At 35.9% G+C, this 15,635-nt stretch overlaps 1 protein-coding gene and 1 pseudogene across 6 annotated transcripts in view; both read right to left on the reverse strand.

The window, feature by feature from the left end:
- Positions 1-15,635, reverse strand: part of IFT80 (intraflagellar transport 80) — a 123,085-nt gene that overhangs the window by 34,755 nt on the left and 72,695 nt on the right. For all 6 annotated transcript variants that reach the window (XM_072807903.1, XM_072807905.1, XM_072807901.1 and 3 more), the window contains 3 exons: positions 15,442-15,621; positions 4,419-4,537; positions 1,167-1,241 (listed from right to left, as the gene is read on the reverse strand). In XM_072807903.1, the coding sequence (XP_072664004.1) occupies positions 1,167-1,241; positions 4,419-4,537; positions 15,442-15,621 (374 nt within the window). The remainder of the gene's footprint in view (positions 1-1,166; positions 1,242-4,418; positions 4,538-15,441; positions 15,622-15,635) is intronic.
- On the reverse strand, positions 6,206-6,646 carry LOC140622234 (alpha-ketoglutarate dehydrogenase component 4 pseudogene; annotated as a pseudogene).

Genomic DNA, 15,635 nt, shown 5'->3' on the forward strand with positions numbered 1-15,635 from the left:
AAGTAAAGCAATAAAGAATAAAATACATGGTTTTAGTGCAAAGATTTCATGGGTAGCTATTTTAGGTAATTGTTGATTCTATTTTCAAACTTCATTCCTGGTTTTGTTGGGTTGTAGTTTTCTAAGACTGACCTCTGATTCAGTAGGATATCACTATACTTGACTGATTGATGATAGTTTTCATGGAAAAGTGTGGGTTCCTGAGGAATAGCTATTCCCACTTTACTCCAGTTTGTTGGCCTGGAGTTTCATCATCCTGTATACACTGAAAGTGTGGATAAAGAATATTATTTTCCAAACTTCAGGTCACAGCCTAGCAGTGGCTCATAAAATCAATGTGTTTCAACCAATACTTAAAACCACAAGCAAGAACAGAACAGAATAGAAAATAAAGGGCCCTGAGGTCAAAACGATCTCTTTGTAACCCCTCCATTCTTTTGGGTTTTTTTAAAAAAGATTTATTTATTTATTTATTTATTTATTTATTTATTTATTTATTTATGAGAGAGAGAGAGAAAGAACATGAGCAAGAGGAGGGGCAAAGGGAGAAGGAGAAGCAGACTCCCCGCTGAGCACAGAGCCTAACCTGGTGCTTGATCCCAGGACCCCAGGACCATGACCTGAGCTGAAGTCAGAAGCTTAATCAACTGAGCCACTCAGATGCCCCAACTCACCCATTTCCTCAGATTACTACTTTGATCTTTGCTTGTAATAAATTTAGCCTCATCATTCTTAATAAATGAATATCCTTTACATTTCTCAGTTTAAATTTTTAGGATAGTAAATGCTGATATATATTATCTATATATAACCCTCAAGAACTTTTTAAGAGTGTAGAGTGGGGTGCCTGGGTGACTTAGTCAGTTAACCGTCCAACTCTGGATCTGAGCTCAGGTCTTGATCTCAGGGTCACTGGTTCAAACTCCATGCTGGGCTCCATGCTGGATGGAGCCTACTTTAAAAAAAAAAAAAAAAGACAGAGAAATTTTGAGACCAAGAAGTTTCAGAACCATTGACCTAACAGCTTATTCTTACTTTTTTCTTTAAAGTAAATAGATTCCGAATGACAAATGCACCACTCTAAATGGCATGCTTTAAAGAGTGCTTAACTGCAATCTGAAATATTTTAACCCCAAATTCAATAGTCAAATATGATACACAAATACCTTTCTGCCTGCAGGATTAAACTAACAGTTCCTTCTTTGAGATCAAATATAAGTGGCGTATTCCAGTTCTTCGTACTAAAAGACAAATAAAATGGATATTAACATTTAAAATACCAATAAGTACTCATTTTAAGTAGTGTCACCAGCTTCATAGTAACTGTATATATTTCTATTATAGCACTTGGTACATTGTTCTAAAGTCATTCACTTACATGTCTGTATCCCTGACTAGAAATCAAACTCTGTATAAGTAATAAGTATTCAATAGTAAACATTAAACAAATGTTTATTCTAGATATCACAGTATATGAATTGAGGAATCCTAAGTGCAAGTTCTGTCATTTATTACCTCTGTGATTTGGGCAAGTCATCCTATGTTTCTCATCTGATAAATAGTAGCAGCATGCAATAGTGAAGAAAGGACACATTTTTGGCTAACCAAATCACAATTAGCAATCTGGTTTCACCACCTGTCAGTCATATGATCTTAATAAGTTTAACCTCCTAAGCAACAGTTTCCTTATTTGTAAAATGGAGATAATGGAAACTCATCTAAAGTGTCTAGCTAACTCCCTGTTATATAGTAGGTACTGAACAAACAAACTATAATAACAATAATGTTATGAACATGAATATTTTTCCTATAGGTCTCCCAATGTTATTGTTGGTCTGAGGGAAGATTTCTGTGAAGCAGTCTATAAACTGCAAAATACTATATAAATGCAAGCTGTTGACCATGTTTATTGAATAAATGAACAAAAAACTCCTTTGGTTTCTATAGTGAATTATGATTCAAAGATAGGAAAAGGGAAGAGAACATTTACAAACTGAAAACCCATCCCAATCACCAAAGTTTCACAGTTTAAAATGTTTTCTTACTCTTGTATATTCTGAATTCCTCTCAATTACCTTCATGGAACCAATTCTTAAATCAGATTAAATCTCATATTCAGATCCAGAAAATGAGAGAAGGGGAAGATTGCAGTAAGTGGGCACAGTGGTGGGAAATTAATATTGGCTAATGCAAACAGTCTGACACCCATTTCAATAAGTAAATGCATACACAAAGCAAAACAATGAATAAACTACTAATAATTAGTAAGTCTGATGTTCAAAGGTATGATAAAGATATGTGCTTTGTACTTTAGAAAAGATATAGCATGCTTCATTTATGTAGTCATTAAAATTAATCTTCATTCTTTGATAAGAATAGTGACTGTGAGGTTTTTTAAATGTCACCTTGCAAAATATCTGATATTTATGACAACTGGGATAGAATATGCCTGCTATGGAAATATAAACTCCCTAAGCCATACTGGTGAATAGAGTGAGGGTATTTTTCTACACAATTATTTGAAAAATCAAATGAAAATTTAAGAGAATATTTATATACTATTCTTTTTTTCTGGAACTTCTTTTCATACAAACCACTATATTGCTTATATGCTAGCTTTAAAAAGTTTATTTTTATTACTAAAAAAGGGATTAACAGTTATTAAGAACATGGAGTTAAACTCCAGCTCTTTCTTCAGTAAAGAAGCTAAGTAATTTGACCTAGGGTGAGTTACTGATATACTCTGTGTGTCCTTTAGTTTTCTTCATCTTGTAAAATGGGAATAATAATAATACTCAACACACTCAATAATACTCGACCATGACCATAAAAGATAGTATAATAGTGCTCAATAAATGATAGTTGCCATTATCTAAAATACTAGTAGGTTTTTTGGGGCCTCTGGCTGGCTCAGTTGGTAGAGCATGCAATTCTTGATCTCGTAGTTGTGAGTTTGAGCTCCATAGTGTAGAGATTACTTAAAAATAAAATATTTAATACATAAATAAAATAAAAATACTAGTAGGTTTTTTAATTTGATGCAATATATTTGGTTGATGATAGGCCTCAGCACTACCTCATTTCCACTACTGCTTCCTGGTATTTCACTTTAATGAATATTTTGTACCTTAATAAATGTCTTGACAAGAGAGGGAGGCAAGACTAAGCCAGAAAAGAAAAAAGCAATCTTATATTTTGCCATATATTAACTAGTAGGTGAAAAGTAGAGTGACAAAAAAATTTAAATAACAGCTGCTAAACTTTTGGTAAGCATTTTAAAAAGCAATCTCTAATATGAGTAACATATGAGACTAATCCTATGGATTCAAACATTATGTCATTGCCACCAAAACTAGCAGAGTAAACCCTTCAATTTGGGGTGGTTAAGGACCCTACCTTTCTTCAAACAGACCATTAAACTGAAAATATCTTCTGTATTTTTCCTCAACTCCATGAAAATTAATTATTCAAATGACTATGTGCACTAAGTGATTGTGAAATTTCTTCACATTCTATAATCCCTTCCCTATATAGCAACTGTTCAACTTGGTATGTTTCTTGACTTTTCCCAAATTCTTACTGTTGCTCCTTCTCTTTCATGTAAGAAACATCTACATCTGTTGTATCTATATGGTAGCAATTCTATATAATGGTTTGCTACTATGCATCTCTTTTCAATTCTGCCTTCAGTGACATCATATTGGTATTCTGAAATCAGCCTTAGAAGTATTTACATCATAGAAATAGGCAAACACGGCAAGTCAAGCTGGTTGGTTGGTTTTCAGAAAGCTGGTTCAACAATTGTCAGCACGTACTGAGTTAAATTTTGAAAAATACCAAGTATGTTTGTTTTAGGCACAAGTTTCCTGGAGGTACTGAATTATTCCCTGCTTTCTAATACAAAGTAGATTGAATATATTTTCTTTCATCATTTCTAGACAACTCTGGATTTTCAATATAAACCTCCATGATTACCCAAGGTTACAATATTAAGCCTAAATATCTACTTGTGTCCTTACTGAACATCTTTCAGCCTGTTGTCGGGCTGCTAGCTGTCCCCTCTCTTCTAGTGGCTAGGTAGGTCCTTTTCCCATCATTTATCAGCAGCTTCTCTGGGCTTTGAAATCAAGTTATACTGAATTCCTTAGAACTGTGAGTAAAGTAAGAGTAAAACCTATTTCAGAGGAAGTATTTTCCATAATTAAAATGGTTATTAACCTCTGATGTACAAACTTTATTAGATTTCTTTTCACTGCCTATAGCTAATTTTTAAATCACTTCCTGGTTGGGAGTAAATTCAGGATGTTAGGTTTTAAAAAAGTAAGTTTAAAATGAAACCATGCTGATATGAAAGCTTGAAAATAAATTCCTCATCAACAGACAAAATTCTGGATTTTTAAGAAATGCAAGATGCTTACGAGAACACATAACATTGAAGAGATGTTGAAACAACTAAGTGTGCATAGTTCAAAGATGCTTTAATGACTCTGTCACGGAATTCCAGTAAATCCACTGCATCATTAAGAACGTTACGAACCTAAACAAGGAAAAATGAAATACCAACAAACAACATTAAAATACACAAAATTTTAATTAAGTAAGTTAGCAAGATTTTGAAGCATAAAATAAATTCAATGCACTCTGGATTATTTATAAGAAAGAATTCAATAGGAACTAGGCATAAGATGACATATTGGAGTATAAAAATCAACCAACAAAAGAAAGACATAGAAAACTTCTTAGAAATAAGTAGATTTCTAACCCAAAAGCTAATCTGAATGATGTAGCAATGAAGAAATAAGTTGAAAAATGCTATAACATCGAGATAGAGTAAAAAATATAAATGGCATATAGTTAGAAAGAGACTATATGATTTCTGCCCAAACGTAAGAATATCTCTTTTTAGAGCTAGGTTTCACCTTAAAATTTAAGTTCTAAAAAAAGATATATAATAATTCTTAAAAATCAAAATGGAGTTGGAGGTATGAGTATAGATACCAAGTGCATAGTGACGTCAAGCTGCACAGAGGGGCACAAGTATTTCCATATGTTAAAACACAGATGAAATCTAAGAAAGCTAAGCATGAAGTAACAAATAAATAAAAAGTTTACTTATGATAGTTAAACAGTTATAAAAGTAACAGAATAAAGTTAGCAAGGATTTCAATACTTGGCAGTATCTGCTAACAACCTTGAAGTTGATGGATGATCTGCAACAAACTAAGAAAAATGTTGAGCAAGTTAAATGTGTCTAATCTCTTGTCAATACCAGAATCGGTAGGACATTGTAGTAAGACGGGAAAGCAGAAAAAAAAGAGATTAATTGTACTTCAAAGTTAGCATTTCTTTCAATTCCCCTCAAAATGTTATCATCTTTCTAAATACACTGTGACAATTAATTATAGTATTCAGGAAGAATGAAAAGGTATGAAAACAAAGATAAAAAGATAAAGTCAAACTTCTTTTAAGAACTTCTTCCAAGCACTTATACCTATAAGGCACGTTATATTTTTATTATCTACTCTCCAGTTCCCAACCCCACGAAAACTACCACAACAGAGAAAGCAAAATTATTCCTTGACCTAGCAGTGCTATTTCTAGAATTCTATCACAAAGATAAGCAAAATCATGAAATAACACACACATGAAAGGCTATTACTATATACAGCACTATTGGTAATAGCACAAGACTGGAAACAGCCCAAATGTCTATCAACAAGTGACAGACTAAATAAACTATGACATATTCACATAGTGGAATACTATACAGCTCTAAAAAGAAATAAGATCTACAGAGTGATCTCTAGGATATAGTATAAGGTGAAAATGCAAGATGCAAAACAATGTGTATAATATAATACCTTTTATCTACTAAATGGAAGGACATGAAGTATATAGATTTGTTTTTTTTTTTAATTTTTATTTATTTATGATAGTCACACAGAGAGAGAGAGAGAGAGAGGCAGAGACACAGGCAGAGGGAGAAGCAGGCTCCATGCACCGGGAGCCCGACGTGGGATTTGATCCCAGGTCTCCAGGATCGCGCCCTGGGCCAAAGGCAGGCGCCAAACCGCTGCACCACCCAGTGATCCCCGATTTGTTTTTTTTTTAAATGTATACTTTAATCAGTATATAAACAATTAGGTAAGCTTATGGAGAAGCTGACCAAAATACATATATTAGGAGATACAAGTGTCCACCTAAATTTTGTATATTTCATTTTTTTACAGATTATTTATTCAAGTTGTTTACTGTATAAATTCTCATGTGCCATTTCAGAAGTCCTTTACTGTAAAGACTATTCTTTTGTCTGATGACAAACAAACTGTCAGTCATTATTCTGGACCTCCATATTGGATAAATTCAATTTCTTCTTGAGACACAAGTTTCCTTCTGTATTTCTGAGATAATATTTTTATTATTTTTGTAGTGTCTGGTGGACCCCAATGCATCAGCAAATCAGGTGGTTTGCTTTCTTTAGAATGCTGTGAAACTGAAGATAAGTGAGATAGTGGTCCTACTGATTTGAAAACTTCTGATCACTGGGTTTAATATTGTCTCTTCTGTCAAGGTACCATATTAACAGAGTATGCAGGTTGACTACTTGAACCACCCTGCTGGCAGATGCCCTCTTGTCGTCCATCATGAACCCAAGATGGGGCAGCATCCGGGATGCTTGCTAGGTATAGAGATAACAGGAGTCCTGGGCAGTTGGGGTGGGCCCTGTCTATGATATGTTATAAAATCAAAACAAGAAATCTAAAACAGTATTCAGTATCATAATTATTAGAATAATATTAATGTTGCTATTTTAAACTATATTTTAGGATATAGTTTAATATATATGTATGCATGATAGATATGTGTGTGTATGTATATATGCGTGTAGGTAGGGGTGTATGTGTGTGTGTGTGTGTGTGTGTATGATAGTTAAAAAGGCCAAAGATGGGGACCATTTTAGCATTAAAAAGAATAATGACTGGGATCCCTGGGTGGCGCAGCGGTTTGGCGCCTGCCTTTGGCCCGGGGCGCGATCCTGGAGACCCGGGATCGAATCCCACGTCGGGCTCCCGGTGCATGGAGCCTGCTTCTCTCTCTGCCTGTGTCTCTGCCTCTCTGTCTCTCTCTGTGTGACTATCATGAATAAATAAATAAATAAATAAATAAATAAATCTTAAAAAAAAAAAAAGAATAATGACTGCAACGGATTGAAACACATAAAAATGTTAAAATCTGCAAATTTATAATGATAATATCATCATCATCAACAACAACAAAACTCATTGGGAAATCAACTCATTATTTGAAAACTGGTAAATACAGAAAGTACTTGAGAATTGTCTTACTTCAGGACAACCAAATGGTTGAAAAGTCAGTGTTTTATGTAAGAACTTTAGCTAATAATGCAAAAGGAATGGTAGAATGACAAGATTACCATTTTGCAAATCTCAGTGAAACATGGTTCTAGACAAGTATTATCAATGGCTGCTAAAAATATAAAAGTAAAAGCCTAAAGAGCTCTTCAGGCTTCTTTCTGTGATTGATAAATCAGACTTACAGTACCTAACATACTGATTAACCATAACATCACTAAAAGAGAGATAAGCAGACTATGTGTCTCTTGACATGATGCAATAGGAAGTCCACAGCATTACTTACAATGAGTTCTTTTTTTTTTTTTTTCTAATTATTTATTTATTCATTAGAGACACAGAGAGAGAGCCAGAGCCAGAGGCAGTGGGAGAAGCAGGCTCCACGCAGGGAGCCAGATGCGGGACTCAATCCTGGGATACCAGGTCACTCCCTGAGCCAAAGGCAGATGCTCAACGGCTGAGCCACCCAGGCATCCCCAATGAGTTCTTTATACTAATCAAGGCTCTAAATCTAATAACCAGTCTGAAGGAAATACAGGGGCTAGATGAACATGTTAAATGGAATCATACCATAGGGATGCAAACAGGAAACAGAAAAATTCAGTAAAACAAACCACCTGATTTCTTAAACAAATAAGGAGAAGAAATTGCTTCTTCAGATTTAAAAAGACTGAAGAGACAAATTAACTAAATGCAACGAGGAACTTTGTTTCCTGATATAAACAAAATAACTATATAAATATATATTTAGAAAATAAGTGGAGAAGTGGGACCTATTATCAAAGAAATGTATATTTAGGCAGCAACTAAAGAAATGTGAAATGCTACTATGGTTATGTTAAAACATAGTTTCATCTTTTAGACACTTTTAAAAAGTCTTAATTAAAAAGAGTGATGCTGGACTAATGTTAAAGAAAAAGACACTGATATGTTTGCTTCACTCTTCAGTGAGCAGATGAAATGTTTACAAAAGGGGGAGTAGTCTGATGGTAGGTACTTCAAAGAACCGGTGTTGTTTAAGGAAGAAAAAATGATTGTGCCTTGAAATCAGCAATAAGGGAGACACTCACCCAATCTCCGGACCCTGTAATACCTGGCATAAAGAAAAAAAACACTCCTATTTGAGAAGGTTGTAGAAGCAACACTGGTCTCAGAAATCACCCAGTTTTTACTCAAAACAAAAATGTGAAGAGTGCTTTCAGTGAGAAGGCTGAGTTGCATCTGCAAAGCCATGGATGAGTGTGCAGCAGGTTATATACTACATAACTCCAGGGCTAAGTGAATGGGTCTCCCAGAATTGAGAAGGCCATGACTGCAAGTGGCAGCTCTGCAAGTCTCTCCTTAAATCCAAGACTTTTTGAGGTCTTTCATGAAGGGGAGAAGACAACTAACCTTACAGATTCCCATGCTCTCATTGTAAAGAGACCTAAAACAGGCCACTCGCCTCACTTCAAGTACTTTTAGCTAACAGAGCCACTCTCTTTGCTGCCTTTGCCTCCCTGTTTCTGGACCAGGAGTCAAGCAGGTAAGAAAATTCACACTCTCCATTTTTGTGCCATTTCTGCTCCACAGAGATGTTTATCTTGTTTTTGAGTCCAGATAAGTCTTTCTAAAAATACATATATTTCATATAGTATTGATCTCTTTGGAGCCAAATGTATGTCTCTTTCTTCCAAGTGTGAACTTATGACACCATCTTCACCAGAAGTCTAGGTTCCCAGAGACTTTTTTAAAGGCCCAAAATACCATCATCTTAAAAATATTTTAAAAGCTAATGGAATGAAATGAAAAATTTTAAAGTAAGTTAAATGATAGTTTCTTTACAGCAACATGATACACAGTGAAACAAGCTGGCCATTAATATAAGTTTAGGGAAATTCAATATTTAACAGTATGATTGTATAAGCCTCTGCCATTATTCAAATTATAAACAGATTTCTTAAAATTCATATTTGCCTAAAGCTTCCCATGGGGGAACTTCCTTTTTTGTGAATCTGGAACACTAGATAGAACTAAACAGGAATAAAACATCTCAGCCATAAAAACAAAACTAAAGACACTGATAGTTATGGTTATAATTTCAAAACTATGGTGAATCCCACACCAGAAATGTCTTGTGCTGAATTTTATATTTTTTTAAAGATTTATTTACTTCTTTGAGAGACTAGGGAGAGGCAGAGGTAGAGGCAGAAAATCCTCAAGGAGACTCCCCACTGAGCATAGGGCCTAAGGTAGGACTTGAGTCCCGAACCCGGAGATCATGACCTGAGCCAAAATCAAGAGTTAGACACCCTTGAGATGCCTGGGTGGCTCAGTTGGTTAAGCGTCAACTTTCGGATCAGGTCATGATCCCAGGGTCCCAGGATCAAGCCCTGCCGTAGACTCCATGCTCTCAGTAGGGAATCTGCTTCTCCCTCTGTTCCTCCACTCACTTGTGCTTGCTCTCTCTCTCTCTCTCTCGCTCTCTCTCTCAAATTAAAAAAAAAAAAAAAAAAAGGAGTTGGATGCCCAACCAACTGAGCCACTCAGGTGCCCCTAAGTGCTGAGTTTTAAAATGCATCCATTTACTCTGTTCAATTCAGGGCACTTCCAAGATTAACCTCTTGATACTTGTATCACCTAATACTTCTACCTGACTATAATATTTAGACTCCTCAGATTGACATAAGCCCCAAAATTCTGTTTCCACATTTCCAAAATACTCATTTAATCCTATACATAGATATAATCATAGCAATACTTACCATTTATTTTTTTTACATATATCATTTCATTTAATTCTCAAAATCAGTCTATTATTAATTCTTATCTTTATGAAAGATAAAGTGACTAAAAATAAAGTAATCTTGAATTATGGCAACTATTAAAAGCCAAAGCTGTGCCCCTTGCTAAACTGAGAGTAGCAGGAGAGGAAAAAGGTAAAGTTGAGACCTGAGAAATGCTTCATCTCCTTCACCAGTACCCTCTCCCCTCTAGGCATTTCTTCCTAACAAAGACATCAACTATTCCTTTTAGAAAGAATTATCCACTAAGATTCAGCCTGAAGGCAAAGGGCAAAGGAAGAAAACTTCTCTCTCCAGGTTGCTGTACACAGAAACCAGTTGAGGTCCATGGAGTTAGGTAAGACAATAAAGCCTACTGCTAGGGAGCAACTGCCAGGTCAGTCTATATTTAACAATTTGGACTCAACATGATGCCTGGTTTCTGAATTAATGAAATGCAAACCAACCAACAGTCTACTAAGCTTCCAAGGAAATTGTAAAACTCTAAACTGGACAAAGAAATGTGATTGTTCAGTTCCTATGACAATCCATGGCCCCACCTTACAACAAAACTAAGGACTGCTAAAATGTAGTCCACAGAAATGGAATCCTCCCAAGTGGGAGATCTTCCTAGAAAAGCACACCAGATTGTTGCCAAATTAACCAAGCAACTAACTCTACTGCAAAGAAAAAGAGTTCTCAGTATATTCTTGGCCAGCTAGATTTTAGCTATGGACCTGGTAATCTCAGCATGTTGTTTTCCCTCTCCTCTTTTCCAAATTGTTTTCATTGCACCATCCTGTTTTCCCCTTCAGCACTGTAAGTTAGGAATAGGGGAGGAGGGAGAAGAATAAGTAAAATTCACATTTATTTATAGTTTTCCAGACCAGTGATTTAGAACTGGATGGAATAAGTGGATGAGTGTAAATTATCTTCTTTTAGAGAGGGATGGGTTTGTTTTCAATTGCATATAGAATAACTGCATTAGTTATATAAAGTGGCTAGTAAAGTGCCTCTGAGCCTGTACACATACACACACACACACACACACACACACACCCCTTTCCACTTTCGTGTGGATTGGATCTAGTAGCTTGCTTTTAGTGAATAGAAAGTGGTAAAGGAGATCCCTGGGTGGCTCAGCAGTTTAGCGCCTGCCTTGGGCCCAGGGCGTGATCCTGGAGTCCCAGTTTAGAGTCCCACGTTGGGCTCCCGGCATGGGGCCTGCTTCTCCCTCTGCCTGTGTCTCTGCCCCTCTCTGTCTCTCTGTGTATGTCTATCATGAATGAGTAAATAAAACCTTTAAAAAAAAAAAAGAGGGCAGCCCTGGTGGCTCAGAGGTTTAGCACCACCTTTGGCCCAGGGTGTGATCCTGGAGACCCAGGATCGAGTCCCATGTCGGGCTCCCTGCATGGGGCCTGCTTCTCCCTCTGCCTGTGTCTCTGCCTCTCTCTCTCTCTATCTCTGTATCTCTCACGAATAAACAAACAAAATCTTTAAATAAATAAATAGATAAATGAATTAAAAAATAAAGAAAAAGAAAGAAAGAAAGAAAGAAAGAAAGAAAGAAAGAAAGAAAGAAAGAAAGAAAGAAAGAGGTAAAAATGTTGAGATGTCACTTCTGAATTCAGATTATAAAAAACTGTGACTTAGGTCTTACTCACATTCACTCTGGCCCTTCTTGCTTGCTCTGAGAAACAAGCTGACAAGTTGTGAGCTGCCTTTGGAAAGGCTACATATAAGGAACTGAATGAAGGCAGCCTCCAGTCAATAGTCAACAAGAAACTGAGTCCCTCAGTTCAATGGATAATGATAAACAAAATCCTGCCAACAACCATGTCAGTGAACTTAGAAGCAAATACTCCCCTAGTTGAGCCTTCAGATGTGACTAATGCCCTGGCCAAAACCTTGATTGTGCCCTTGTGAGAGACTCTAAGCCAGAAAATCTATCTAAACTATGCCTAGATTCCTGACCCACAGAAACTGAGAAATAACAAATGTTGCTGCCTTAAGCCACTACGCTTTAAGGTGATTTATTACACAATTATAGATAAATAGTACAGTATGGTCGCTAAATAGCCAAAGGATAAACCATAGTGGATATGTTGGTTTTTGTCTTCCCAGAATCAAATGTTCTTTTCTGGCTAAACATGCCTTAGTTTTCCTTTGGGGAACTATTCTCTCCATTATTCTCAGTATCCAAGAGGTTTAGATGGTGTTGACTCATCCTCCCCTACAACTAAATACTCTCAACCTAAACTTGACACATGAGACCAGATGCTGAGACTTCTGTTGGAATTACTGTGGGGAGTAAAGCATTCTTCTTGTTGGACTTGAAGTTGATAGAATATAAGCCTGGAACTATCAAAGCCATAAACGAGGGAGAAGTTTTAGAAAAATAAAACCAATACAGAGAAAAGGAAAGTCAAGGAAAAGAAAATGATGAAATCCTGTTGACATTTAAGCCTCTGAATCCAACAATGTCTCAAGTCTATCTCTTGATTTCACATGAAGAAATAAACTTCTTTCTTCATTGTTTACCTTAAATCAATTTGAGATGAATTTATGAAAAAAAAGAAAGATTTTCAACATACTAAATCTAGGAGGTTCCATGAGAACAGGGACCCAATTTGTTTCATCACAACTGTATATCCCATTGCCTAGCCCAATGCTTGGCAAGTAGAGATCACTAAATATCTGTTGAATGTGTGAATGAAAGTATTCTAAGAAAAAATAATGAATAGGCCCAACTTAGGAAAAATGCAATACAAATGTTTTATAATCACTAAGAGATTAAAATAAAGCACCTTAAAAAAAAATAAAATAGGGGCTACTAGGGATCCCTGGGTAGCTCAGAGGTTTGGCGCCTGCCTTTGGCCCAGGGCGTGATCCTGGAGTCCGGGATAGAGTCCCGCGTCAGGCTCCCTGCATGGAGCCTGCTTCTCCCCCTCTGCCTGTGTCTCTGCCTCTCTCTCTCTGTCTATCATGAATAAATGAAAAATAAAAAAAAAAAATAGGGGCTATTGGGTGGCTCAGCCAGTTAATTGTCTGCCTTCGGCTCAGGTCATGATCCCAGGACTCTGGGCTCCCTGATCAGAAGAAGTCTGCTCTCTCGCTCTCTGTCAAATAAATAAATAAAACCTTTAAAAAAATTAAAGTAGTGTTCTAGTTCTAAAACTTTGAAAGATCATTTAAAAACATTATTTTAAGTATAAAGACAATTTGGATTAGATAAATTATTTCAGCACATCCACTGTTCATTTTATCTCATGTAAAAATTCTCTCATCTCTAGGATGACATCTTTTTATTGTGAAAGAAAAATTCCTCTTTTTAGATATATTCTCATCTTGGGGTATTTTTGAAATTAAGGTTAGAATTTGTTTGAGCAATACTATATTAGCTAGTTCCCCAAGCACTATTTTGAATAAAATAATCATGTCCTCAAATCAATTGATTAGAATTCACAATGCAAGTCTTTGTCATAGATACAATACTATAAATAATGTTTTGGATCTCAGGTTAATTAACAGAAATATCTATTTATACATAACATCATCTAGATACAAAAATTAATTTACAGGAAATACAGAAGACAGAAGAGTATTTCAAACTACACCATAGGGATACATTTAGTAAAGTCCAGACCGTGGGAAACTGCTGGACAATTTGGTTTCTTCAACAAATAAACTGCACGGGTGAAAACAGAGATGGAAGGAGAACCAACAGATTAAGATACTTAAAACATGTCAGCCAACTGCATGCAACATGTAAACCATTTTGGATCCTGATTCAAACAAACAAACTGTAAAAAATGTGACATGTAGAAAACAACTGAAACTTTGAACACTTCCTGGATATTTGATAAATTTTTTAAAAGATTTTATTTATTTATTCATGAGAGACACAGAGAGAGAGGCGGAGACACAGGCAGAGAGAGAAGCAGGCTCCATGCAGGGAGCCCAATGTGGGGCTCAATCCCAGGACTCCAAGATTACGCCCTGGGCCGAAGGCAGGTGCGTGACCACTGAGCCACCCAGCATCCCTGATATTTGATAATATTAAGGAATTATTATTTTTAAGGTACAATAATGGTATGTTGAGTCCTTACCTTTTAGCTGTATTCTGAAAATTTTACAAATAAAATATGATATCTGAATTGAATTCAAAATAATTGGGAAAGGAGGAAGATATGAATATGGATGGGGCAGGCTTGATCATGGATTGTTGGTTGTTAGGGCTGGGTGATGAGTACCCTAAAGATTCATTGTGCTATTCTAATTCTGTGTATGTATTAAAATTTTTCATAATAAAAAGTTTAAAAATTTAAAAATAAGTAAACAGAACAAAGAAAAACTATACTGTACCTAATTATTATGAATCTAATGATCATATCCAAATTAAAAAATCTGGATACTTAGGCTAAAGAGTATTTGGGTAAATCTAGAAATTATAAGATATATGCATCCAAATAATTATAATAATCTGAAGTCTGAATATGAAGACAGAGGCAACTGATACAGACAGGCAGAAGAAGAGTTAGAAGGTACAGTTCCTCTTTCTCTGGCAGACGGTTTGCCACTGGTACATTGTCTATGGCTTCTTCCTCCTACCTTTTGTCAACTTTTAAAATATTTGTTGAGCGTTCATTATATGTAAGACACTGGGCTTGAAGTATAGTACTGTGCCCTTAAGAATCTTACAATTACACAGATAATCTGTCCCACTGGAGTTCTCTGACCTGAACATTTCCATCTACCTCCATTGCCACATCCCAACCTTCCAGGCTTCTTATACTACAAAAGTACCTGTTTTTCTCTTCCTTACTCCCAGTAAGAACTTCCTACCATCTTCCCACTTTGGCTTGCCTTAGGTAATTCTTAAAAGGAAAAAAAAATTTTTAAATCAGGTTAAATAAGCTTATACAATTATAAATAAATACAATAATGTAAGCCTAATAGTGACTAGCAGGCTAGGCCTGCCATGGGGTCAGCCCCAAGAGTTAGATCTAACTTGTGACAATTTCTTCCCTCCTTCCTCAACCGAATCCACATATTTGCTAATGTTTCAAGTTTCACCATCCCTGCCTCAACCCCACAACCACAGCAGCTGTGGGTACTTGGGTTCCACTAAGTGAAAGGTCCTTACCTTATGTCATGAAAAAGTTATTAATGGCATAGTTAAAATATTTCTAAATTTTTATAAACCTGATTTAAATATAATTGGTGAAGATAATTTCATATTCTGTATAGTGAGCTAATGTGAAAAGAAACAGGTTTAATCAACCATGGAACAAACATAATGATACCTGCATGGTTCTTCGTTTAGTTAATGTCACTTGGAAATTTTTCCACTCCCAACGTTGTTCCACCACATGTGCAAAAACAACATGCCCATTTCCACAGGCTCCAGCGATCTGAGTGCCATCAATTGACCACGCAATGTTAAATATGCTGCCAGTGTTGGGCTTTTCTAAAGCATATGACCACTAGGGAAGAAAAA

This window comes from Canis lupus, chromosome 31, assembly GCF_048164855.1.
Source record: "Canis lupus baileyi chromosome 31, mCanLup2.hap1, whole genome shotgun sequence".
In the NCBI taxonomy this organism is placed as follows: domain Eukaryota; kingdom Metazoa; phylum Chordata; class Mammalia; order Carnivora; family Canidae; genus Canis; species Canis lupus.